The following is a 25,135-nucleotide window of genomic DNA, read 5'->3' as shown; positions in this document are numbered from 1 at the left end:
AAGCTTGTAAGGGCAAGCGAGGTTATCACCCTCAGCTAAGTAAAACTACGTTCATATCCTGCTACTCAATACAAAAGAAACTCAAATGATGAAGGAAGAAAGGAAAAAAGAGAAAGAGGAAAAAGACAAGAAGAAGACAGAAAAAAATTAACAGAAAAAAATTAACAGCAAATAAATCAGGGAAATGCTTTGAATAGAATGACAACCTAGAACGGGCCTTACATCAAAATTACTCACGAGATAAAAGAAACTTTTTTACCCGTGACTTGAAAGCCGGAAGACTGGGCACATTTTTCACACCCTCGGGCAAAATATTCCAAACATGGGGACCATAATGGCGAATCACAAAAGATGCCCAAGTAGTACTCCTAAACTCATGAGTTAAGTTATCAGCTTTTCTTGTATTATGATCATGACGGTCTCTATTAAAAGTAAAAAGATTTTCAAAAGCAGGGGTGAGCAGGCGATCCAAATATTTAAACGAGAAAATCGCAACTTGGCAATCTCGAATTTGGGATACATCCATTAACTTATTCTTTTTAAAATGCTCATGAGCTGGAACATCATCAGAATCATAAAATTCTGATAATAATTTTACAACTCTATTCTGAAGTTTTTGTACTCTTTTGAAACATGTTACAAAATTACTTGCCCATATGGAGCATCCGTAGCTATATATGGACAGAATATAGAAAAATAAATCATTTTTAGAATCTGTTTTGGGACTAGATTTTTAATTCTTCGCATCACCCCAAGACCTCTGCTTAATTTTTCAGCTATAGCATTTGAATGGTTTTTCTACGACAGATTTTCATCAATTAAAAACCCCAAATATTTCGTTGTTGCTACTCTTTTTATCACATTTCCTCGAATCACGATTTTGATCATTGCCAACATTTGACGAAAGCCTAGAGAATATCATGAAAAAAGTTTTAAAAAAGCTTAGGGTTAACAGATTTTGTCGAGAAAAAGTTAGAAATTCAGGGACAGCATTATGAATTTTATTATACAAAACATCAAGCGAAGGCGCAGCTACAAAGAGCAAAGTGTAATCTGCAAACAGGATGACACCAGCCTCCGACAGGTAATGCTTCATTCGATCAATAAAAATGATGAAAAGGAGGGGTCCCAGGATTGACCCTTGTGGGACCCTGCGCTCTATTTTCTTTTTTGAAGATAAAAATGATCCATTCTGTACTATCTGATACCGGTTGTGTAGATATGATGAAAACCACTCAAGGCTTGAACCCCTCACCCCAATCGAGGCAAGAGCTTGAATAAGCCCTGAGTGATCCACCGTATCAAACGCTTTTCTCATATCCAAAAACACAGCTGCCGGTATAAGACCAGCTTCAAATGCACCATTAATCCCATCAACCAGTTTCAGAACTGCCATATCTGTAGATAGACCTTTTCTGAACCTAAATGGGTTTTCCATTAGAATTTTATTCCTTTCAATATAATAACTTAACTGGGCATGTACAGCTTTCTCATATAACTTAGAGAAAAATGGGAGAATAGATATAGGTCTTCGATTCGATGGGTCATCTTTTATCCCTCCTTTATGAAGAGGAACCCCTCTTGCAATTATTAGTGCTTGTGGGAAGACTCCAAGATCCAGAGAAAGGTTGATGAGGTGCGTCAAGACAGGTAAGACACTCGTTTTTGCGGCTTTTATGAGTTTCAGCGAAAATTCATCCATCCCACTAGAGCTCGACTTCATCGTAGCCAGGAATTGTGCCACTTCCCGTTCCAAACATCTTGCAAATTCAAAGGAATTCTCACTTGCAGGCTGTCTTTCAAAAACAGATCCAAAACTCACAGATGTGCGTAAGTTAGCCCGTGCTTGATCGCAAAGTCTCTTTCCTTCATTTGCAAAATAATCACACAGAAATTCAGCTATGTGTTGAGAATCAGTAAGACGACCTTCTGTCGTCTCCATGGCTCTCGCCTCCTCCTTACTGTGAAAATTACCCAAAAGTTTATTTATTGTTTTCCATGTATTTTTCATATTCCCTTGATTTTCATGAAATTCATTTTGGAAATGAAGTTTCTGAGCTTTCCGTTTTACTGAATTTAAAATATTCCGAAATTTTTTGAATTTTATAAAATAATCATTTGAACAATCCTTTAAATAATTCACATAAAGTTGGTTTTTTGCTTATTGAAACTAGAATGGCTTTTGTTATCCATGGTTTCTTAGGAAAATTTTTATTAGGGTTGATTCTTCGTAAAGGACATGTTTCATTCATTACATTAGTCACTATCTCACTGAAGAGGTCATATGCTGCATTTGGACACTTTTCCTCTATTACACGCGAAAAATTCGTTTCATCCATCTTATTTGCAAAACTGTTCATATAATAATAAATCAAATTTCTTTATTTTTTTGGGGAGAAAAATCAATCAAAAATGATATGTTTCTAAAGAAGGATCTTAAAAGAAGGAAACATGTTAAAGAAACAATTTCATACTTCATAATATGAAGAATAATTGTAACTAACACATTTAACATGCAGCACCACCATAGTTTACCCCAACCCCCCTAATGTGCAAATATATAGCCCAAATCATATATTTCTCATCTATTCTCCCAATGTGTCTCTCTTGTTTCAACCTCTGTACCTGTAAACTGAACCAACTGCGACGAAACAAGAACCGGGAAACAAGTGGGGGATGGCAGAATGAATTGAAAAATATAATTTAGGCTATATATTTGCTAATTAGGAGGGGGGGTAAAGTATAGCGATAATGCATGCAAAATGTGTTAGCTACAATTATTCTGCATATTATGAAGTAGGAATTGTTTCCAAAACATGTTTCCTTCTCTAGGCTTATACCAAAAAAATATTTTCACTTCTACCAAAAAGAAAAAGGTGTTTTTATGCTATAAAAATAAGCGTTTTTTATACAAAATTAATGGTACTAAAATAGCGCTTACAAGATATTAATTACGAAAAAATTCGTTAAAAGGGAGGGAAAGGCAGTTTTACAAAGTCTAGAAAGTCTTTTCTGAAGAAAAATAAACAGCTTCCCCAAAAACTCTTCAAATCTGACTGAATTTAATATCAATCAATTCAGTATTTTTTCCTATTTTACAATATATATAATTTTCTCCCTGTTGCTTTAACACCATTTTGTCTCTGTTTGACTCCATTGAGCCTGGTCTGAATTGGTGTAGTAAGGGTCTAAGGACTCGTACACTTTAGTGAATTTATACACAAATTCTAGACAGTGGATTTTGCCAAGTCTTAATTCACGTATAAGATACTTAAAAACGACCACGCCTTCATCTCCTTTATTAATCTCCTTGCAAAAGATATAAGCCGATTTAAGAGACCACACCTCCCTCTCATTCCCATATTATATCATGATAATCCATGAAAATACAGGACCATGCATAATCCTCTGTAAGTATACTCTTAGTTAATGGGTTCATTGATTTATTTCAACTCATCACAACTGATTTATTAATTGACATTTGAAATGAATTCACTGTATGTATACAAGATTTCATCTCAAGTCAGCTTCAGGAACAAGAAATCAGCTCAAATATTGGAGAATCCTAAAAGTTCCATTCCATCTTTAAAATTATTCAACAATATTCTACAATAATCAATGATTTTCAGCCGAAAATGGTGATTTTTTGATATATATGAACAAAGGTACCAAAATTGAAAGACAAAAATAAACTTACTTGTGATTCCTTCTGAGGCAATTTCATGCATTTTACAACAGGCTGAAACCATTCTCATTGAAAGCCGATCAACAATGAGAACTCTCCAATCTGTGCCATTCTTTTTACTTTTGAGAACTTCATTCATAATTTCTTTCGAAAAGAAAGAAAGAAGAATCAAAATATGCAATTAGTAAAGTAAACAAATTTAAAATGATTACTAAGGACAAGAAGCGTAACGCAAATAGAATTGGAGAACTATTACAAAACTCAAAAAACTGAAAGATTAAAATAAATTTAATCATAAAGAGAATATAGAATAGACTAAAAAATTTTAAGGACAAGTTCAAAGGATACACATCATGAAAATATATGTGAATCCTACATATATCCCTTCTAGGCTTATCCAAACTTTTTAGAGAAGGGGCAATTTTCTAACAAATGTTAAAAAGTAGTAGCATCTTCATTATAATGAAAATGACCTGGTCTTAAATAGACTCAAGGACAAAGGAGGACACATACAGAGGGACCTAGGTCTCAAAATGAGATTTCTGATTGTCTTCCACGGGTGGCCAGGGAAGGGGCTCTCTAGCGACTCCCACTAGAAAAGATTAGTCAAGATTCTGGTAAAAAAAAAAAATATATTTGTTTTTTTACCAATGATTTTTCACACATCTCGATAAAAGACCAGATTTTACCTAAATATTTTCCCCTTTTAACTTCGTCTATTCTGTTCTGCCTCAACAAAACTACCTAACTCTATCTTTTAACAATACGATATAGGAATACTTTTGTCCTTAATCCTCTGAATCTTAGACAACTAAATGTTTGAATTATCATTCTTGTTGTTTCCTGTATCTGTTTTTTCTTCTTTTTTTCACTTGTTAAGTTTTAGCTTGTGGTTGTATCTATGAGCTTATAACAGCTCCTTTGGAAATAAACATAATTATCTTCTTTTAAAAATGTTTCACAATAAACGTGAACGCCACTCCGAATTCAATTAGTTGTCTTGACATTAGCCAGTAAAAAGTGGACACAATAGAGTAGACTATTAGTGACACACGACGGAGTAGGCTGATTTATTTCCCAGCAAATCCTCCCTGGGAAAACCCCAATCCAAACGTTTTGAACACACCAACACCTATGAGCGGTATTAATAATGCAATCACCTAACACAGAAAATATTATGCGTTTTTACGATAAATTTCCCAATCATCAAGCATTATTTATTTTTACTCATTGTGCTAAGAAAAGAAACGTAAAAAAAGAAGCTAAATAAAGGAACCTATGGAAACTAAATTGCCTGATAATAGGTAATAATCTTTTATATTAACTTTTCTTATTTAAGATAAGCTTTTGCTTGTACAAATTATTGTACAAGATACTGAATGTGTTTTTAATAATACTCTTCCCTCCACAAGGTGCATCAAAAGTAGCCTATTCTACATACTTGCAGTCGTCTATCGCATGTTATCCCTTACTTTTGTGCATTTGTTGAGCCTCAGCCTCAGTATAATCAACAGCAAAGTATAAGTATATACGAACAGCAGCAAAAAGTTTGTTCAAACATGACACACATCATAGCGCGCTGACTGAAAAGTTTCCAGTACGTCACATCAATAGTTTCAGTTGCTTCTTAGCATTCAGTTTCAGTCAGATCTTACCATATGTAATGTGCTAAACATTTGTCATTGCGCGTGCGCGAAGAGGCGGAGTCATCAAGAGAGGTCTAGACTGGTATGTGTCAGAAGTCTTTAATGGAGAATATAGGATTTTTTGCTACTGTTCGTTTATACTGTGATTGACAGATGCATTTAACAGAATGATCTCGAAAAGAAGAGGGTTTTTAATAAAGACAAAAACTGTCATGAAGCACTCTTTACTATATGTTTCTATATTCAGATACTCTGAGTGCCAGCAGAGATGGTTCTAGAGTTCAGATCTTTGCTGATCTTTCAGTTTGATTTTTCCATTCTATTGAATATTAAAGGCTAGAATACTGACAAGCATATGAACATGTTTCCCCTTTCTATTCTTTGGTATGTTAGATGAATTCTATTGGCACCAGTTTTCAGCATGGTCTCTTAAAAACCAAACATTATACTATAATGAAGAGATTTTTAGTTCATTTGTTCAAGAAAATTCTACCAATCCAATTTCCAAAGTTGCTTCCAGTTTAACTGTGTCCCAACCCCGTCTGTTCCTAATTGCTGGGGGGAGAGGATGCATCAACCAAATATTCACTCCTAGATTAATAATTTAGAAGTACCTGGGCCATCAGACCATCAGGTTCATAGAATACCTGGGCCATCAAGAAGTACCTGGGCCATCAGGTTCATAGAATATGAACCACCATTTGATTGAAGTGATGGAAGGAGTTTAGCAAAAAGTCTATTCCTGTATGGTATACCAGGTAAGTGCATTAAAGTGATTAGTGCTATGTACAAACACAGCTACAGTCAAGGCAGAAAAAGAGGTCTAGAAGCTGGTTTTGCATTGAATCAGGAGTTACACAGGGTTGTGTTCTATCCCTGTTTATATGGATCATTTTGATGTACTTTGATGGGAGAGTATATAATCAAATGGGAAAATAAAACTCTCCTAGACTTAGATTATGCTGATGATTTGTTTATTCTCGATGAAAATGTTAGCAAAGGTTTTTCGGAGGTTCTGGGAGTTCCTGGTGCAAAATTAGGTTTGAAAATTCATGCTAATATGAATAAGTTGGCAAGACTGGGAATAAATTAGGGTGAAGAGGTGATGTCAGGTAACGAAAAGATTAAGCAAGTGGATAATTTCATCCACCCAGAGAGCATTATCAGCAAAGATGATGGATGCAGTGATGATGTTAAAAGTAGAATGGCTAAGGCCCAGGATGTTTTTCCACAAATGAAAAAGTTTAGAAGAACAGGAAGAAAAGTCTGCAAGATTAGAATATTGGAAGCTACAGTGATGACAGTGGTTAAGTAAAGTTTTGAGATTAGGATGCCTCAAAATACAGAGGAGGATATGTTAGATGTTTTCCAGAAAAATTTCTATGGATTCTTTTGGTTACCCATCTGACAGACCATATTTCCAACAGCATATTACGCAAAAAAAAAACCTGATTAAATCCCTCTTTGTAAGGCTATAATAAGAGAAAATTGAGAGGGCAAGACACATTTTGCAGATGAACAATGACATTACAAAAGATTTATCTTTTTCACCCATCACCTAGGGCCAAACAAAATGTCCCTAAATGGGGTAAGAAGAGGCTATAAAAAAAGGATTTCAAGAAAACTGGTACTTATTGGGAAGGCATAAAGAGGGAAGCTTTAAATAGACTGGGATGGAGGAGGAGGATACACAGCTATGTTGGCCTCAGGCTGCCTGATGCTGCAAAGAGTGGCTAGTAGTAGTTTGTACTACCTATCTCTAATAGGCCTACACACAAATATTATCGATTTGAAAAAAAAAACATAATTAGGAAACTTTAGATATAGCCAAGAAGCAGCTTTGAAAATCTATAAGCTGAAATCAGTTTTAGTCAAGACCAATTTTCCAACAAGCTAAAAACTTAGATGGAACCTGATTTCATCAATCATGTTCTGCTTGTTATCTGTTAGAACCACCCACACCTGCAGTGGCACAGTGGGCTAAAATTACTGTACCAGGAGGCATTTGAATATAATAATTTACAGTACAAGGAGAAACATTTAATTACCACAAGGTATTGAACGCATTTAATATGCATTTAGCATTTAATATACTATAAGGAGGCTAAAGGTTTAATTCTATTTAAATAAATAAAATGGAAAAAGTTGAACTCTTTTTATCGTAAATAAAATTTAATCAACCAAATTTGAATGATTTAATTTTTATTTTCATTTCAATGCTGTAATAACTGGAAAAAAGAATATTTGTATTATAATTTGCTTTCAGTTAAATGCCAATGATGTAGTAGGTTTTAAATTTTTACAGTTAGGGAAGGAGGCAGCAGCCAAATTCTTGTTTATAGTGAAACCAAATTTGTTGTGAATGGTCTTGGGGAGATATAAGACTCATTCAATATATAATGATATCAGCTGCTGAAAAGCCCATCATTGCAAAATTTAATTTTACTATAATTTCATTTTTATTTTCAATTTTGTAATAAGTATGCAAGACAATATTGACGCAGTAGGTTTTAGACCTTTACAGTTAGGGAAGGAGGCAGTACCCATCCTTTTTTTAAATTAGTTTTAAAGTCACAAAGGCTGTTTAATTAGAATAAATAGCTCTTTTGAAAGTACTAAAACAAACTTTAGCATAAAGAGCAAGGTACTGTATTTTTCGTTTTTTTTTTAATTTCTGATCATTTTTAAATAATGCAGGGAAATTCGGCGCCCCCTTTATGGAAAATTCCCTTCCCCCATGAGAAATTCCTCCCATGTAACCCCCTCCCCCAATCCCTCCCACACCAGAAAAAATCCCCCTTGAAAATGTCTGCATATTTTGCAATAACCTATACTATACATGAACAATGGGCAAAGTTCACAACTTGCAGCTCTTCCCCTGGTGACTGTAGGGGATTAAGTCACTCTTAAAGACATAGTTATTAGATTCTTAAACTATGCTGAACAAAATGGCTATCTCAAAATTTTGATCAGGTGACTTTGGGGGAAAATGAGCGTTGGAGGGGGCCTAGTTGCCCTCCGATTTTTTTGGTCACTTAAAAAGAACACTAGAACTTTTAATTTCGGTTCAAAAGACCCCTCTCACGATATTCTAGAACCACTGGGTTGATAAAATCACCACTGAAAAACAAAACAAAAAAACAAATAAACATGCATCCATGATCTTTCTTCTGGCAAAAAATACAAAATTCCACATTTTTGCAGATAGGAGCTTGAAACTTCTACAGAAGGATTCTCTGATATGCCAAATCTGATGGTGTGACATTCATTAGGATTCTATGACTTTTAGGGGGTGTTCTCTCCTTTTTTGAAAATAAGGCAAACTTTCTGAGGCTTGTAACTTTTGATGGAAAATCAAGTAGATAAGACTAAACTTGATAAACCTTATATATTTGAAATCAGCACAAAAATCCAATTTTTCTGATGCATTTATTGGTATCAAAATTCCGTTTTTTAGATTTTTGGTTGCTATTGAGTCGTGTTGCATCTAACTTACAGTACTTACAGCTCCTTGCTTACAGAATATAAATCAAAGGTGGGTTCTATGATGGATAAATTGAATCTAACAGCAAGTGTTGTGAAGCATAAGAATTGTGTTTAAATTAGATGTAAGGGTAACTTTTGTTAAAGATAAATATTAAAAAAAAAGTCTGTATAGGTTGCAGTAAACCCATTATAATGAGCCCAGTCCCAACCATCAGCTAATCCCAACTATCTAGGGCTAAGTGCCTATAAAATATATCCAAGTCCAGAAACCTAATATCCACCATTATTAAAGATATATATTAATCAAAACATTCTTAGGCATTGCGTAGGCTCTTTCAGTTTACTGGTTTCATCCTCCATAAGGATATATGCCAATAACAGTCATACTATTTAATTCCTTATGTTATGCTCTTTTCAAACACAGTGGTTATTCTTCTGACAATTCACCTGACCTGCGTGATAGTCCTCGATACGGTCCTAAATTTATATAACAAAAACTGAAGAAAATACTATATAACCTGATTTTAAATAAAAAAAAAGGCTAAAAGAAAACACTAAAACAATGAAATTATTACTTAATAGTATGCAGGATGTTTCTACTGGAAATATTATTGTGTTTCTTTTCATTGTTACCATATTCACTTTTTAAATCATTTCAAGTAATATTCTGGTAAATTGTTCCAAAAGAGGGCAGATACCAGAATCCATAACCACTGTTTCTCCAACAGAGTGATTGCCCATTGGAACAATCTTCCTGATATTGCTATCACTGCTCCCTTTGTTGATGCCTTTAAGATTGCTGTTAATTAGAGTTGGTCCATTAAACCATGAAAAATAGAGTGGGATACAAATGAGTCAGTAGCTCCCCTTCTTCCTTACTGACCAATGACTCAACAGGATTATTCTTATTTGGCTGAACAATGTGATTTAAGGTAAATAATGTACTCAATCAAAGGCACACCTAGAGTAAAATCGTGGGAGGGGGGGGGAGAATGTGACAAGGGTCACATCTGGTATCTGTTAAAAACAGATACCAGAATACATAACCACTGTTTCTCCAACAGAGTGATTGCCCATTGGAACAATCTTCCTGATATTGCTATCACTGCTCCCTTTGTTGATGCCTTTAAGATTGATGTTAATTAGAGTTGGTCCATTAAACCATGAAAAATAGAGTGGGATACAATTGAGTCAGTAGCTCCCCTTCTTCCTTACTGACCAATGACTCAACAGGATTATTCTTATTTGGCTGAACAATGTGATTTAAGGTAAATAATGTACTCAATCAAAGGCACACCTAGAGTAAAATCGTGGGAGGGGGGGGGGAGAGAATGTGACAAGGGTTCCAGTAATTGACAAGTTTACTGACCAATGACTCAACAGGCTTATTCTTATTTGGCTGAACAATGTGATTTAAGGTAAATAATGTACTCAGTCAAAGGCACACCTAGAGTAAAATCGTGGGAGGGGGGGAGAATGTGACAAGGGTTCCAGTAATTGACAAGTTTACTTTTTAAAAATACTGCAAAACAGAAAAAAAAACATGGAATGGGGACACCAGTAAAAATTTGGGGAGAGAGGTCCCAGGCCCCCTGGATCTACCAGTGTGCTTAATCATAGACAAAGATAGATTCTGATTACAGGAATACAAACTGGAATTCTTTGAAACAAGACAAGTTACCTGCTATACAATGCATTAAGAGATAAGAAAAAATACAAAGAAATGTTTGATTAAACTATATTTGGAACCATCATTGAGGGGGAGTGAATTGTTAAAATAACAGCCATAATATTTGGAAGGTAGATCAAATACAGAATCTAATGGTAGTGATGTTACTATTTTTGTTTTAGTATGTTTTTTTAAGTACCAGGAAGGTATTGCAATACCAGGTAGCTTTGCAACACCAGGAAGGTATTACAAAGTTACTATGTTAGCCCTCTTCTGATTTTTATGTCTTAGAAGTTTGCCTGCTTGACAGGTCTATTACCTGTTGGAATTTAGAACAAAACAACATGATACCTTAAGTTTCAGTTTCTTTTTCTCTGGTTTTAGTTCTGAAAAGGTAATTCCTGTAATTTCAGTAAAATTTTAGGCCATATCAATCTAAATCATCTAAATCTTGGAAATGTATTTTTCAGATCTTTGAAACCTCATAAATTGGGATTGAGCAAAGTTGTGAAGCTGAAAATACTTTTCTTGTTTTCATTTAAGCAGAAGATATATTTTGCATGGTTTCACTTTTACAAAAAAAAAGATTTTTAAAATTCATCAAAGGTCTATAGATAAGGTAATTTACCTGTAACTGTCATGCCATCTTTACATTAGTGCTCAAGTCTATAAGGATATTTAAGTATTATGGATATATCTACTGAAATTTTTGTGATGAGGAAGCAACAATAGAACAAATCAATTACATTTTTATTAAATGCAATTGTATGTTGTAGTGTAAAAAGCAGTATACAATTGAGCAAAATTATGTAAAACTCAAACCCTCATATCTTGTTACCAAATAAGAATAGATAATAATTGTATATATCAATGAATGGTTAAAAATCTAAGCTATGCATCAATATGGTTATTATTACAACTATTTAAGATCAAACACTTAAAATTATTAGTTTATTGACTTGCCTAGAAGGACCTCTTGGGAAATACCAATTATACTATTTTGATGTACATATCCTTTCAGTGTTTCAGTTTTATTCACATATTAACAGAAATCTGATTTTTTTTTTTTTCTGATCCCAAAAATGTAACTTTTATTGCTTGATAGGCCTATTTTTTCTCTAATTAATCAATATTAAATATAATTTTTTTCTTTTCAATTGCTTGTCAAAACAGAGATCACAATTTGAATTTATGATGACAATTTCACCAATAAGCCAGGGATCTTGTTGCTCATATTATGTAATGCTATGGTAAAATAGGGGCAGTCCAAAAACCCATCTCTATTTTTCTGGAATGCCAGTGGTCTTTCTCAAAAAGAGGTCTTGTACCCAACTCTGAATCTGGGTATATGTATATATTAATGGAATATTCAGATAGTAGTAGGTAGTAGTAGGAAGGCCATCCTCATGTAAATGAATGTTAAAGTTGGATTCATGATGTAATTTTGACTATAGAGGTAAGTTTGAACTTACACAACTAAGGGCATTAAGGTGAAAACTTCAGGTAATGTTGAACTAAATCATAAGGCCATTGCCCTTCCACATGGATTGTCTATAGCACCCTTTTGGAAATACTTGTTTTCTGCTCAGTGTGCAAAAGTAAGAGTTCTGTTTTTTTTATTTGCAAAATCCTTCTGAGACTCCCACCATGAATGAATAACTCCTATATCATGTGTAATTATGGTGTAGCCAATCCTACAGTCTGTGTCAACCATGTCACCAAGAATTTTTTGAAAAATGCTAAGGGAAGAGCAAACCCATGACTAGCCCTCTTGTGCCAGTAGTTTTGCTAATGTACATAATGTGTAAATACTTTTGGTGATGTTCCCTAGTTCTACTTTTCTCTTCTTTTTCTATAGTTATACTCTGTTTTAATTCCATGTGAATTTTTGGGCAATAAAATTACTTAATTACTTACTAAATCAAAATACACCACATGCATGCTGGTTTTTAAAAGGGCATTTCAGTCAAATCCCAAGATGGGCTTAGGACATTAAGTTCAAGTTTTAGGTTTTTCTGTAATTGGTCTTTCCCAGAAAGAGGTCTTTTACCCTGTGTCATGTATGGATGATTTATGCAGAGTACATAATTTGTGCTAGATATTTGACTATTAGGGGGGATAAGTGTTGACAAAGTAAAATGAAACACTTTTAGGAATTATAGGCCTATAGCCTAAGTAAGTAGCCTTGTTTTCAGAATTTTTCAATGTCTTCTTCTATTAGGTCAATTACTACATATGTGCCAAATAAAATAAACCAGGATGAGAAGACAAACCAGAAAGCAACAGGTTCCCCATTGCACCAGACAAGAGTACCAACACTTCTTCTTGGTCTGTTCTATCCCACTCTGGAATAGCCTAGCCTGTCCAAAGTCACCATCCAGTCTCAAACCCTACAAGCCTTAAAGAGGGAATTGATCAACACTGATTCAATGCTGAACTCTCCAACAGTTAAAAACAAACTTACTCCCAAAAGTTTTGAAAGATTTTGCCCCACCTTCTATTAGGCTATGTGCCTAAGTTATTGAACTGGCCTTTGCAACCACACCTGTGGAAACATGAGGATTTATCCTAGTTCATTTCTTTAGTGGCTTACATAAAATTCTAAAATAAGCTTACTTTGTCCAACAAGGTTCTTTAAAGCCATTTTCACAGGATTATTACTATTTTAGATTTTTATTTCCCTGTTGTGAGTCATCAATAAATCGATTCTGGCGCTTTATAATAAGCGAAAACGCCATCTATTTTATAGTATTATAGAGAGTAGCACTATCAGGCTCACAACTGCCAGCAAGACAAGGGAGATTACTAAAATAGCGTAAAGGTTGGTTCAGGTGCATGGTGAGACGCATGAGAAAAACCGATCAATGCGAAAAGAGAAGTGTGTTTCACTTACTTTAACGACAAAATCATTTCAATTAAGTAAAATAGATAAAAAAACAAGGTTCTTTACAATAATTTCTTGCCCTTCATAGCTGAACAGCCACAGTTATTATTATTGGATTTAAAGCAAAACACATGAGGAACTCTAAATTTCATCTCTTGAACAGCCAGAAGGAAGTATTGGTAAGAAGTAGACAAGATGTTCCAAGAGTTTCAGCATCTTTTAAGATTTTGCAGCCGAGAAATAGTAAGGAAACAAGTGACTTGCGAAATCCACATTCCCTGAATCTTTACTGCCATTCATGGAAATCTAAACAGGGTTCTAAAGTTTCATTTTGAAAAATAGCGCGAGTTCAAGTTAACGGCTAAATCTAACTACATAGCCAATGAAGAATTTAGCCCCTCTTCTTCTATTCTATCACTGAGCTCCCATTAGCTTAAAACAGAAGCGTAAAAGTGCTAATCTATTCTAATAATATTTATAGTAATTAAGAAAAACAATAGTTCTTAAAGCTGTAATTAAAATCATTAATAATATTTTTAAGATTCGTAGGATAGGAAATTAAAGGAATTTATAAAATGTGAACATCAAGAAAACATGGGGAGTAGGGCTGCGAAACTTTCCAGGGGAACTATTGTGGGGTAAGACGTCGTATTATTCCGAATATCAGAAATTGGTACATTATTTGCACATTCTTTGTTTTCTGAGGTAAGGGGGCTGAAAGTAAAAACAACAACAGGTAAAAGAAAGGAAAATAAATCTAAGACATTGAATTTTGGAAACTTTAATGAATATTATTTGAGTTAGTTTTTGTCTTTCGATTTTGTTTTAATTCTGTAGATGCTACCTATGCACCTTTTATATTAAAAAAAAAAAAAAGATTTTCATCCAGCCACCTTTTTGTCGCGAAAATTGCCCTACCCTATCGCAAGGAGAACAGCAGCCAGATTACTTTCATGTATAGTTATAAAAACGGTGTAGACTGAGAGAATTTCCCATAACACTAATAGCAAAAAAAAACTATGGTCATTAGATTTTTGTTCAGTATCCCAGACAGAGGATTTCTAACCATTTGGTTTGGCAAAAGATCCAATTGACATTAATGGCTAGAAAAAAAATTATACCGACTGTCTTACCAATTGACATTGAAAGCATGGTTGAAGTGCTATGAAGTCAAAAAAGGCAGTATCGTGTAGCCCAATTGTTTGACATAATGCAATACAGTTCACTGCGCCCAGAAAATAAGATTAGATATGTCTGCAGCGTTTAAAAAAAGGGGCAAGGGGAGGTTCACAAATTAAACAAAACACTCAAAAATAGCTGAAAAGGTATACAAAAAAGTTCAGAGGCTTCTGTAGAAATTTATTACGCGAATGGGGGATATCACCTTAAACAACACTATATTGAAAATGACACTATATTTTGTGGATTGAACCTTAAAGTAAGGCGTGATCAAGGTGAATTCTGTTTTTTTTTTTGTTGCTAAACTGCCAGCTGATGATTACTTGAGTGCAGCAGTGACTGTCAATGTTGTTGTTCAATCATCATCAGGTAATGACCTATTTAAATAAGAAAAGATATCTTGCCAGAGCGAAATGGTGTTTTCTGCCTATATGTGCAAGAAAGCACCAAATTTTTCTGTAAAGACGATCGAAATTCTGGGGAAAGCAAATTCTTGAAGATCCAATAACGTTTGCTCAAAATAAATTTCTCACATATTCTCGTAACAAAAATTTCTAGACCTGGCTGATTCTCAGCTTTGGCGTCAGCTAAATACTATTGTGCAAAGGTATTGCCTTTATTTATTCCAATAACTGCAACAATAAATTTGCCAAATATGAACGTCATCTATTCTTAAGAAAATAGAGTGATCACTAGATCATTCATACGCACGAGTACCGTGGAGGAATGGACACAAAGTCGAAAGTGTGGAGGCAGCCTCAGGATGAAAATAAAACAGAGCTGGAAACATGGTCTTGCAGAAAAAACCAGAGCTGTATTTAAGAATTCCTTAGAATGTATTTTTCTGTGATCAGGTATACTAGTTTAAATAATATCATCCGGGACAAGACCGCATTTCAGACACTTATACTAGCATTTACAGAGTTTAACGATAAAAAAAAAGGTAAAAAAAGGTAAAGGATACGGCATTAGACTTTACAGTCCGTACCGGCGGTGCTAATCTCCGTTTCTTGGCCCTTCAGCCAGGAAGTGTAATGGGGAAATGGGAGTGCCAGGAAGTGCAATGGGAGTTTAACGGTAACATTGGTAAATAGCTCGACAGCACGTCAGACAAGGGTAGAACCAAGCTGAGGTTTATTTGGGGTTTCATTTTTCTGTAGATGTTGTATTTGCAGAGTACTGAGCTATTTCCAGTTTCTTTAAAACTGGAAACAAAGCAAAAATTTTTTGAGCATCGATATTTGTCGTATCTTGTAAAGTGTTATACAGTGTTATTATTATGATTTGTTCTGCCGGATTTAATTTGAAGAAACTAAGTTTTTCCGAGGTAAGTAAAGAGCGAAATTGAAACTTAAAATGGGCAAAAATTATTACTTCACAACCTATCTAATATATATCAATAAAACTAGTACAAATAAACCAAATAATTATAACCCCTTAGAATTTGTATCATAGCTTGAAACTCACTGTTGTATTGAGAGAATTAATCGGATTTCCAAAGTTCATTTTATGTCTTATTTGATCTTCATTTCAAGTAACACTAAAGCATATTTCTTGCAATTTAAGACTATATATTACTCAATATTGGTATTATAGCTGGTGAGACCAAAATGCTACCTGATAAATCAATCCAATATTTCTGTTTGCTGCTCAATTACTTCGCGGTTATTGAAAAAAATTTGATTTTACGCTTATGGTTTTAGGATAGTTTTAATTGTATACTGAAAGTTACTAATGTCACAACTGGCGTAAGACTATGAAAAGCTTTACAGATTCTATTATTGCTGTCAGGCTACATACTCACTTTTGACTCCCAAATAAATATTCCTGTTCTTATACTTGACTTTTGTGTTTTCAGTAAAGCACTAGTTTTCTATAATCCTATAAGTATAGAGAAACATATCAATTGCTTTATTCGTACTAGTTTTATTGATATATGTTGTTTCAACAATGCTTCAACCATGACATAGAGTTCATTGCAAATTATCCCCAGAAACTAGTTAACATTGAAACCTCTTAAATCTAATAGATGGTAGAATTTGTAAGAACCTTGTAAAAATAAGTAATAGCTTTTATTTGAGCCATTAAACATCTATCTACGGTGGTGCGGTAGCCTGCTAATGATTTAGTAGCTTATTGATGAGCAGTCGATTTACAAAAATTACCAAGGGACTGGGAGGGGGAGTTTACAGGAAGGGCTGTTGTAAACATCCAGTTAAAGGTTCTAGATTATAACTATTACAATAGTACTTTAGAATTTTTCCACTTAAGAAGTGTCATCAAGACTGTTGTTTTCAGTGCTATATCGCACTTACGGATGGTAAATTGATTAAAAAGCACATAAGTTTGAGCAGCAGCCTTCAGATGGAGCAACAGCCTTCAAACCGTTTGAGCAACAGCCTTCAAACTGTTTGAGCAACAGCCTTCAAACTGTTTGAGCAACAGCCTTCAAACTGTTTGAGCAACAGCCTTCAAACCGTTTGAGCAAAAGCCTTCAAACCGTTTGAGCAACAGCCTTCAAACTGTTTGAGCAACAGCCTTCAAACTGTTTGAGCAACAGCCTTCAAACCGTTTGAGCAACAGCCTTCAAACTGTTTGAGCAACAGCCTTCAAACCGTTTGAGCAACAGCCTTCAAACTGTTTGAGCAACAGCCTTCAAACTGTTTGAGCAACAGCCTTCAAACTGTTTGAGCAACAGCGTTCAAACTGTTTGAGCAACAGCCTTCAAACCGTCACTCTTATAAGTTCTGCTAGTCCAATAGCCCCAGCTTTTCCATTTGAGACACGACACTAAAAGCGCCGTTTTTGTGCCATTTGGAACTTTCAGATGGTGGACTTTATAGCAAGAACGTAGATATGAGCAATACCTTATATGAACAATAAATATCTGTCTACGATATTCTGGTAGCCTGATAATGCTACCCCTTCAGCAGTGGCACAAAAAGTGCCAGTTTAGTGCCGTATGGCAATTCCAGATAGAGGAATTTATAAAAGGCATGTAGATATGTAAAATAGCTTTTGAATCAGCCATTAAGCATCTCCCTATGATGCTCTGGTAGCCCGCTAGGCATGCTGAAAAAAAAAACGAAAAAAAAGCGAGAGACAGATCAGTAGCCTACTACCCATGCAAAACCGTGATTTTCCTTGTTTTTCAAGGAGGGGGACTGTAATTTCCCTGTACGAGGTTTCCAACCATACTAATTCCAATGGTACATTTTTCATTTTCATCTGACACCATTTTCTACGGGGTTCGGGCTTTTTTTCCAAATCACCATAAATTTCTTTTCGCTTTTAACTTTTACTTTTACTTTTATTGCGACTTCCTCATAAAAACCAGGCAGCTCCCTCTATAGAGCAAATAGGCTTTCAGATTTAAATCACTTAAATAAAAAAGTCAGATTTTCTTTTGCTGAAATTTCCCCCTATTTCCGACCGATCCATCAAGGAAATTTCTAGGGTCACTTTTCAGTTGCCCATTTCCAGAAGTCAAACCATTAATAGAAGGGACATCTCCCCCAAATTTCCGGCCAGCAGTAAATAACCCTTTTGTGCCGGGAATTTCGGCACCATATCCTTGCCATGACTAATTCCTACTTAAAATCAATCAGTGCAGTATTGTTCACTTTAAGATTTGAATGTTACTAGTTTCTCAGTAAATTGCTTTATCAAAAGTCAATAATAACTTTATGTGTTATGATTGTATTTTCCTGGGAAACTTGGGCTTCTAAAGATTCGTAAGAGGTCATGATTCGGAGCAGTAAGCATAAAATCCAAACCACTATGCTCGATTAAAGATAAACATAATAGGCTACTTAATTTTGTTTAAACTTATCTTTGTGATATACAAAGTATACAAATGTAATAAAATGCTCATCCATTAAATATACAATATCTAATATATTTTTAATATGAATAAAGAAATATAAAGAAAAACGAGGAAAAAACTGTTTTACTTTTAATTTCATAGAAAGGATTCTGTAAATAAAAAAAGTTATAATTTCGTCTTTAGTTTTACAGAGTAAATGAAAGGATAATTTAGACAAAAATGTAACTTTTTTCTAATAAAATCCATACTTTCACAAGAAAAGTAAAACAGTTTTCTTCGATTTTTATCATAATTCGTTATTCGTATTAAAAAATATATTAAGTATTTTATGTGTAATGGATTTAAAATAATTATGACCAAAATGAATCCTTTTGGAAAAAATTAAATAGCCAATGTACCTGGAAGGCCAAAGGTGAATATTAAAAGTTTTCTTCTGTTTATTTGCTGGCAAATTGTCCTCGTTTCCCCCTAACTTTTAAGTTGAGCTGTAGGCACATTTTTAACCCGTGGAATTCTTCATTTTTTTTTAATTGCTTGCATACTTCCAGGATATTCAAAACTTTAGACTGTGCGCAAAAATGACGCATATTCTTTCTTTTTTTCAATTTTTTTCTTCGATTTTTATCATAATTCTTTATTCGCATAAAAAAATATATTAAGTATTTTATGTGTAATGGATTTAAAATAATTAAGACCAAAATGAATCTTTTTGGAAAAAATTAAATAGCCAATGTACCTGGAAGGCCAAAGGGGAATATTAAACATTTTTTTCTCTTTAGTTGCTGGAAAATTGTCCTCGTTTCCCTTTAACTTGTAAGTTGAGCTGTAGGTACATTGTTAACCCGGGGAATCTTCATTTTTGTATTGCTTGTATACTTCCAGGATATTTAAAACTTTAAAAACTATGTACAAAAATGAAAAACTATGCAAAAAAGTGAAAAATGAAAATTAAAAACTATGCACAAAAATGAAAACTCTGCACCAAAAAATTATTTAAAAACAAATTGAAAAACTATTGAAAATTGATAAACTATTGAAAAACAAAATTAAAAACTATGCACACAAATGAAAACTATGCACAAAAAAATACTTTAAAACTATGCACAAAAATGACACATATTCTTCCTTTTTTTCAAATACTTTCTGCAGTTCACTACCAGTACATTTCGGTACCGGTACATTTCGGTACATCACCACCGGTACATTTCGGGTAGATATAGTATTTTCGGTATTTCTTAGAAGAAATGGACCAGCTTGTGGACAGGTTCCATAAGCGTCGAGAAAATACTGTCGATTTTTCACTTATCTGTATAGCTTAATTATGTTGTTTAAGTAGCTGAGGTGTTATTTTTTCGTGAGTTTTTTCTTGTTAGTATTTTCATTTTTATTTTATTTTCCTCTACTTTTGTTCTCTTCTAAGTGCATTTCGTGCTCATAAAAGGGTTTGATATAAATTATTATTGTTATTCTTACTGTTATTATAATATGTCAAATAAACCAAGACGAAGAGAGGGTTGGAGTTTTACAAGCAATGGGATTAAGTAGAATATTGTAACAAATTCGAGATGAAATAAAAATTGACTTGAAATCAAATATTTTTGAGAATTGCTATATGTTTTATGAACCTTATGAAATATTATTAAATATAGTCCAATTTTTTATAGGAGAAATACAAACATTTCACCTTTAGGCGCCATCAGTGAAACTGGGACAAGCAGCAAACTTGCATCTTTTGGTTCCAATAATCAAAAAAGAAGTTTGTTCAACTAAACATAAGGAGCAAGATTAAAACTTAAAATGTACTGAAATTACTTTGTTCGTTTTAAGTTTTAATGTTCCTTCTTACTTTCAATTGAAAAGACTTTTGTTGTTAATGTTATTTCTTGCCCCCGTGTGAAAAGCTCCCTGGAAAATCCTTCTGGGAAGTTTCCTCCCTAAATTCTGCCTCAGGAAATTCAACTCCAGCACCCCCTCCCCAAATAATACTTATATTTCCCAATAACAAATACACCCAAGGTAAAGTTCTTTGATCTTCAAATAAACTAGTTCAAATAGCTATCTCAAAACTTCGATCGGGTGTCTTTTAGAGGGGGGAGTGGGAGGAAAGTTTATTGCACTCCAATCTTTTCGGTCACTTAAAAAGGGCACTAATTTGTTTTTAACTCCATTTTATTGAGCTCTTTCTCGATATTCTAAGACCACGTTTTAGATAAGATCACTCCTAGAAAAAGAAGAAAAAAAATACATACGCGATCTTTCTTCTTGCTAAAAAACAAAATCTTATATTTTTGTAGGAAAGAGCTTGAAATCCCTATGGTAAGGCTTTCTGATATCTTCAATCTAATTGAGTGCTTTTTATTAAGATCACTTGATGTTTTGGGGGTGTTTCTCCCTCTTGCGAAAATCTGGTAAATTTTTCCAGGCCCATAGCTTTTGATGAGTTACATTAATCTTAGCGGATTTTATATATTTGAAATCAGCATAAAAATTCAATTTTCTTAATGTATTCTTTGTTTCCGAAGTTCGTTGTTTTTAGAATTTCATTTACTGTTGTGTTGGTTCGCTCCTTACTTATAGTTCGCTATGGCCAACTGTTTGAAACGGTAAAATACTGTTTTCACTATTGACGTGAAAGTATTAGTATTATAAAAAAAAATCCTTATTTTGCTCTCTAGTTTTAAAGAGAAGACAAAATGATATTCCAGTCAAGGCAAAAGAATCGTAAAGAAGAGAGAAACGAGAAAAATTGAGTCTAAAAAAGCTTTTTTTTAGGAAGAATCACGTAAACTTTAAAGATAAAAAAAAATATTAAGGGTTTTCTTTTGTTTAATCTCTGACAAATCGACCTATTTTTTCCAACTTTGAATTGAGTTCAAGGTACAGTCTTAACACCTGGGGAGCCAGCGTTAATTTTAATTTACTTTTTTAATTCCTTGCCTATTGCAAGAATATAAAATAATAAGGATCATGAGAAAAAATGATCCATAGATGTCGATTAATCTGACCCAAAGACATTTTTAAAGAGCTGATGCTAACAGAACATTTTTAGCATTTAAAATTACTTAGTCTAATATTTCAAGGGACCACCAATTTCCAAAAATAGTATGCACCAGATTTACTTACAAAACAGATGGTGGAAGTGTTCCACAAGCTTGCCATGCGTGCTGGAATAAGTGGCACTAAACAATGCACACTAGATAGTGGAGAGGGTGAACCTCTAATATTCAAGGAATGCAAGAACCAACAATATAAGAACTTAAAACAAGAAAAAAAAAAATGCATGTTTGGGGAGTTTGAAAAAGGATAATTCGAAATTGAATCAGTTACAAAGAAATTAAATGCACAGAGCAAGAAATACATTTTAAGAGAAAAAGAGCCTAAATTATGTTCCATTACGCCATTTATTTTCCAGAAAGAAATTAAGCTTGATTCAGCAATAGGTATTAAACAGAAAACTAGTAACCTTCTAAGTTTAGTAACTTCCTACTGAAAACGACTCATAATATCTATGGTCATTGTTTCCGGAATTAGAGCGTATATACATAATGTCTGGACATTTCCGATTTCCTGGACCGTGGAAAATGGAATCCCCTTTAGACTGGACAATAGAAAGTTCTATTGCCAGGAAGTAGACTTCTTCCATGGTTGGTAAATTGCCTAGAAAAGCTTAGAAAGTATTTTATTCTTCTTCAAGCAATTATTTACAGTGCATAGAGCTCTTTGTAGTGACATGCGAAAAGAAAAATGAGAGTAACTTGGAATCATGAAAGAATGATCTTTAACAGAAAGCGTCGTTTGGAAAGCGGATTTTCAAAAACAAAAACTCAGAAAAATTTTGATTTGCGAAAGACAGTGGCTGACAGCCATCACTGTATTCAATCACTCTTTGACTATAGAGTTCATTTTTTGTGGTAATTGGTTCTATTCCAATATGATTTTGAGACGGTTTTGTCCCATCGTCAATTGAAGAGGCGAGCTCTTCCCCTCAGTTCAAGATCGAATGGATTGGAAAGTTTCATTCGGCCTTAATTTATTGATTGTGTTTTAGAAATTTATTAATGAATAAAAGAGCAGGCATGTACTCGTAATTATTTTCGTGGGTACCGACATTTCATAGCGGAAAGGTAAAAATATGCAACAAATCTAGAGTTATTGATGAAGTTGAAAAATTCTTGTGGTTTGGGGCAGGGGGGATGGGCCCGAAGATCTCTCATATGCATTTCCTGAAAATTAAGAAATGCAAAGGTGAACAAACCTTGTATCTGAAAGATTTCTAAAAAGAAAAGTTAAAAAAAAGTTAAAAAAAGTTAAAAAGTTTAAAAAAAGTTAAAAAAGTTAAAAAAGTTAAAAAGTTAGTTTATAAGACATCATATCACGACAACGGAAATAGAGGCAATGTAAAAACACAAGACGGGCAGCACTGAAAAATCTAAAAAGAGGAGTTGTCGACCTGTTTTATAATAGGTAAAACAAAAATATACCCTTTTTCACTTATCAGGGGCACCAATTAAAAGAAGGTAGGAGGTAATCCTCTTCACCCTGAAAAAGATCTCGAAGAATAAACTATTCGTAGTTTTATTGAAAAAATAGAAACAAAACAAAATTACACCCTTAAGTACCTTCTTCGTTTCTTCATTAAAAAAAAAAAAAAAATGCAGAAAAATCTCCACTTCTCTATCTCCTACATTTTCGTGAATTGAAGGCCCCGGCTCATACTTGGTGAATTATGGTTCCAACTGTGTATGAGGTGCTGTATTTATAGGAAATAGTTCTAAGAATACATAGGTTCGTTTTTAAAATTTAAATTTTTTTAAGTTTTTGTCTACTGACAAAGTAAATTGAAGCAGTCTCAAATGTTCTTGACCTTATCAACAAAACAATAACTTATGCTTTCTAGAAAGTTTTATTTTCTGTATTATCTTTTTTAAAATTAAAAAATTCAGCTAAACCCGTATCTTAGTATTATTATCATATTGTCATTGCAATGCAATTCCTGAAGTATACCAGAATTTTTATCTGCAACAACAACCATTTTCTGATGGAAATTAAATCATTGACTTGTAGCAAAACTTATGGAAGAGATAGGAGCCTGAAGGAGCCGAGCCTAGAGAATAGGGTGGATATTCTGACACTTCATAGAAGGAATTCTTCATTTTCCCCATTTTACTGACATTTCCGTGGGTAGTTCATCACGGCCTTTGAATCGATGCAACCTACCTATTATTATGGTAGCAAAGGGGTTGGCTGTGTTATAAAGAAAACCGCTATTATTTTTATAAGGTTTATATTGAAAAATTCCTTTTTTATGAAAACCATTTTCTATGTTTCCAAGAAAGTTTTATTTTTCAAAAGAACCACATTTTAGCATAAAAAAAAATCCTACCATACAGTCATAACGTCGTTATCCTGTCTTACAATGTCTTCTGGAAGGGCTCTAAATGACCATTTACGGCGACAATTACTTTTTAGTGGAGGACAAGCGTCGGCAGGCCAGTAAACTTTTGAAACATTTACAAACCTAAGGAGTCCGGATTCATAAATCCGGAAAATAGTGTAAATATTATGGCATTTCATAGTAGGTCAATTTTCCCAGATTGCTGGGACAATTTTGTTGACAGACACATAAATTCTTTTGATTTACTACATTCGACTAGTGATTCTGAAAGAGGAGGTATATCCTGTATTAAAAAGAAAACTGTTCTAAACACAAGGATATAGTAAAGAGAAAAAGAGAGTTATAAGAAGAGTGCTAAATTCCATTGGTTTATTTTTGTAACAGATTTTCGCAAGTCAGTCCTATTAATCCTGCAGTGTTTGTCAGAAAGGGAGGTCACATATGTTCTATTCACCTTGATTTTTTACTCATTCTTCTATTCAATCGTTGTTGCTATGTCAAATTTGTGAAGTGGTAAAAAGTACATAGAGCTTGATTGGTTCTTTTGTACGAAATCTTTGGCCAGTGAAAAGATGGAGAATTTTTCTATTCGCAATTTCTTTACAATTAAGTTCTCTATTTATCTTTGGCTACTATATATATATATATATATATATATATATATATATATATATATATATATATATATATATATATATATATATATATATATATATATATATATATATATATATATATATTTATATAGTGTATACCAACTAATTTTGGCGATAGTTGTTTTTCTTCCGAATATTTTATATACTAGATAGTCAAACTTTTTCCAATAACAAATCTTTAATAAGTATGTTACTTTGCCAAATCGCTGCGCGGATGATTACTGTTCAATATGAGCTTTCTGTTAAAAATTCGTTGCAACAGAAGCCCAACATAATTTGTCCAAAATTCAGAGTCAATCCATTAAACTTAAATACTTTTTTCTTATATGCGAGTATCTTTATATTTATACGCAAAATACTAGATAAGTACAATAGAGTGCTGAAACTGTATTAGGCCCCGACAAGTCCTTAAAAAGCTCATCACCCTATAACGGATGGCTACAAAAATTTTATAACTTTTTGTAAACTTCTCATTAAGAATTTGGTGCAGCAGAAGCTTAATATCCAGAAGCTTAATATGATGTGTCCGAAAATTATAGTCAATCAATTAAACTTATATACCTTTTGTCAGCTATCAAAAGTTCCATTGAATAGAATATTAGTCGAACAATACCCCACATACAAGGCAGGACAACCCTTTTGAGCCATAATTTTGCAAGTCACTTATTACTATTTTCACACCAAAAGCCAATCTTTTCACTAGGGTAGG

The 25,135-nt window shown here is 33.7% G+C and overlaps 1 protein-coding gene across 2 annotated transcripts in view; it reads right to left on the bottom strand.

Annotated features, from left to right (window-relative positions):
- LOC136036993 (protein ROP-like) overlaps window positions 1-25,135 on the bottom strand; it is a 102,832-nt gene that overhangs the window by 41,175 nt on the left and 36,522 nt on the right. The window contains exons 1-2 of one of the 2 annotated variants that reach the window (XM_065719393.1): window positions 13,103-13,224; window positions 3,698-3,829 (exon numbers count right to left, since the gene is read on the bottom strand). In XM_065719393.1, coding sequence (XP_065575465.1) covers window positions 3,698-3,829; window positions 13,103-13,130 — 160 coding nt within the window. In that variant the 5' untranslated portion in view covers window positions 13,131-13,224. Of the gene's footprint in view, window positions 1-3,697; window positions 3,830-13,102; window positions 13,225-25,135 lie in introns of those variants that run through there. The other variant, XM_065719394.1, reaches the window with a different exon arrangement.

The sequence above is a fragment of the Artemia franciscana genome, chromosome 16 (assembly GCF_032884065.1).
Source record: "Artemia franciscana chromosome 16, ASM3288406v1, whole genome shotgun sequence".
NCBI classification, from domain to species: domain Eukaryota; kingdom Metazoa; phylum Arthropoda; class Branchiopoda; order Anostraca; family Artemiidae; genus Artemia; species Artemia franciscana.
This window is presented reverse-complemented; position numbering and strand designations above follow the sequence as displayed.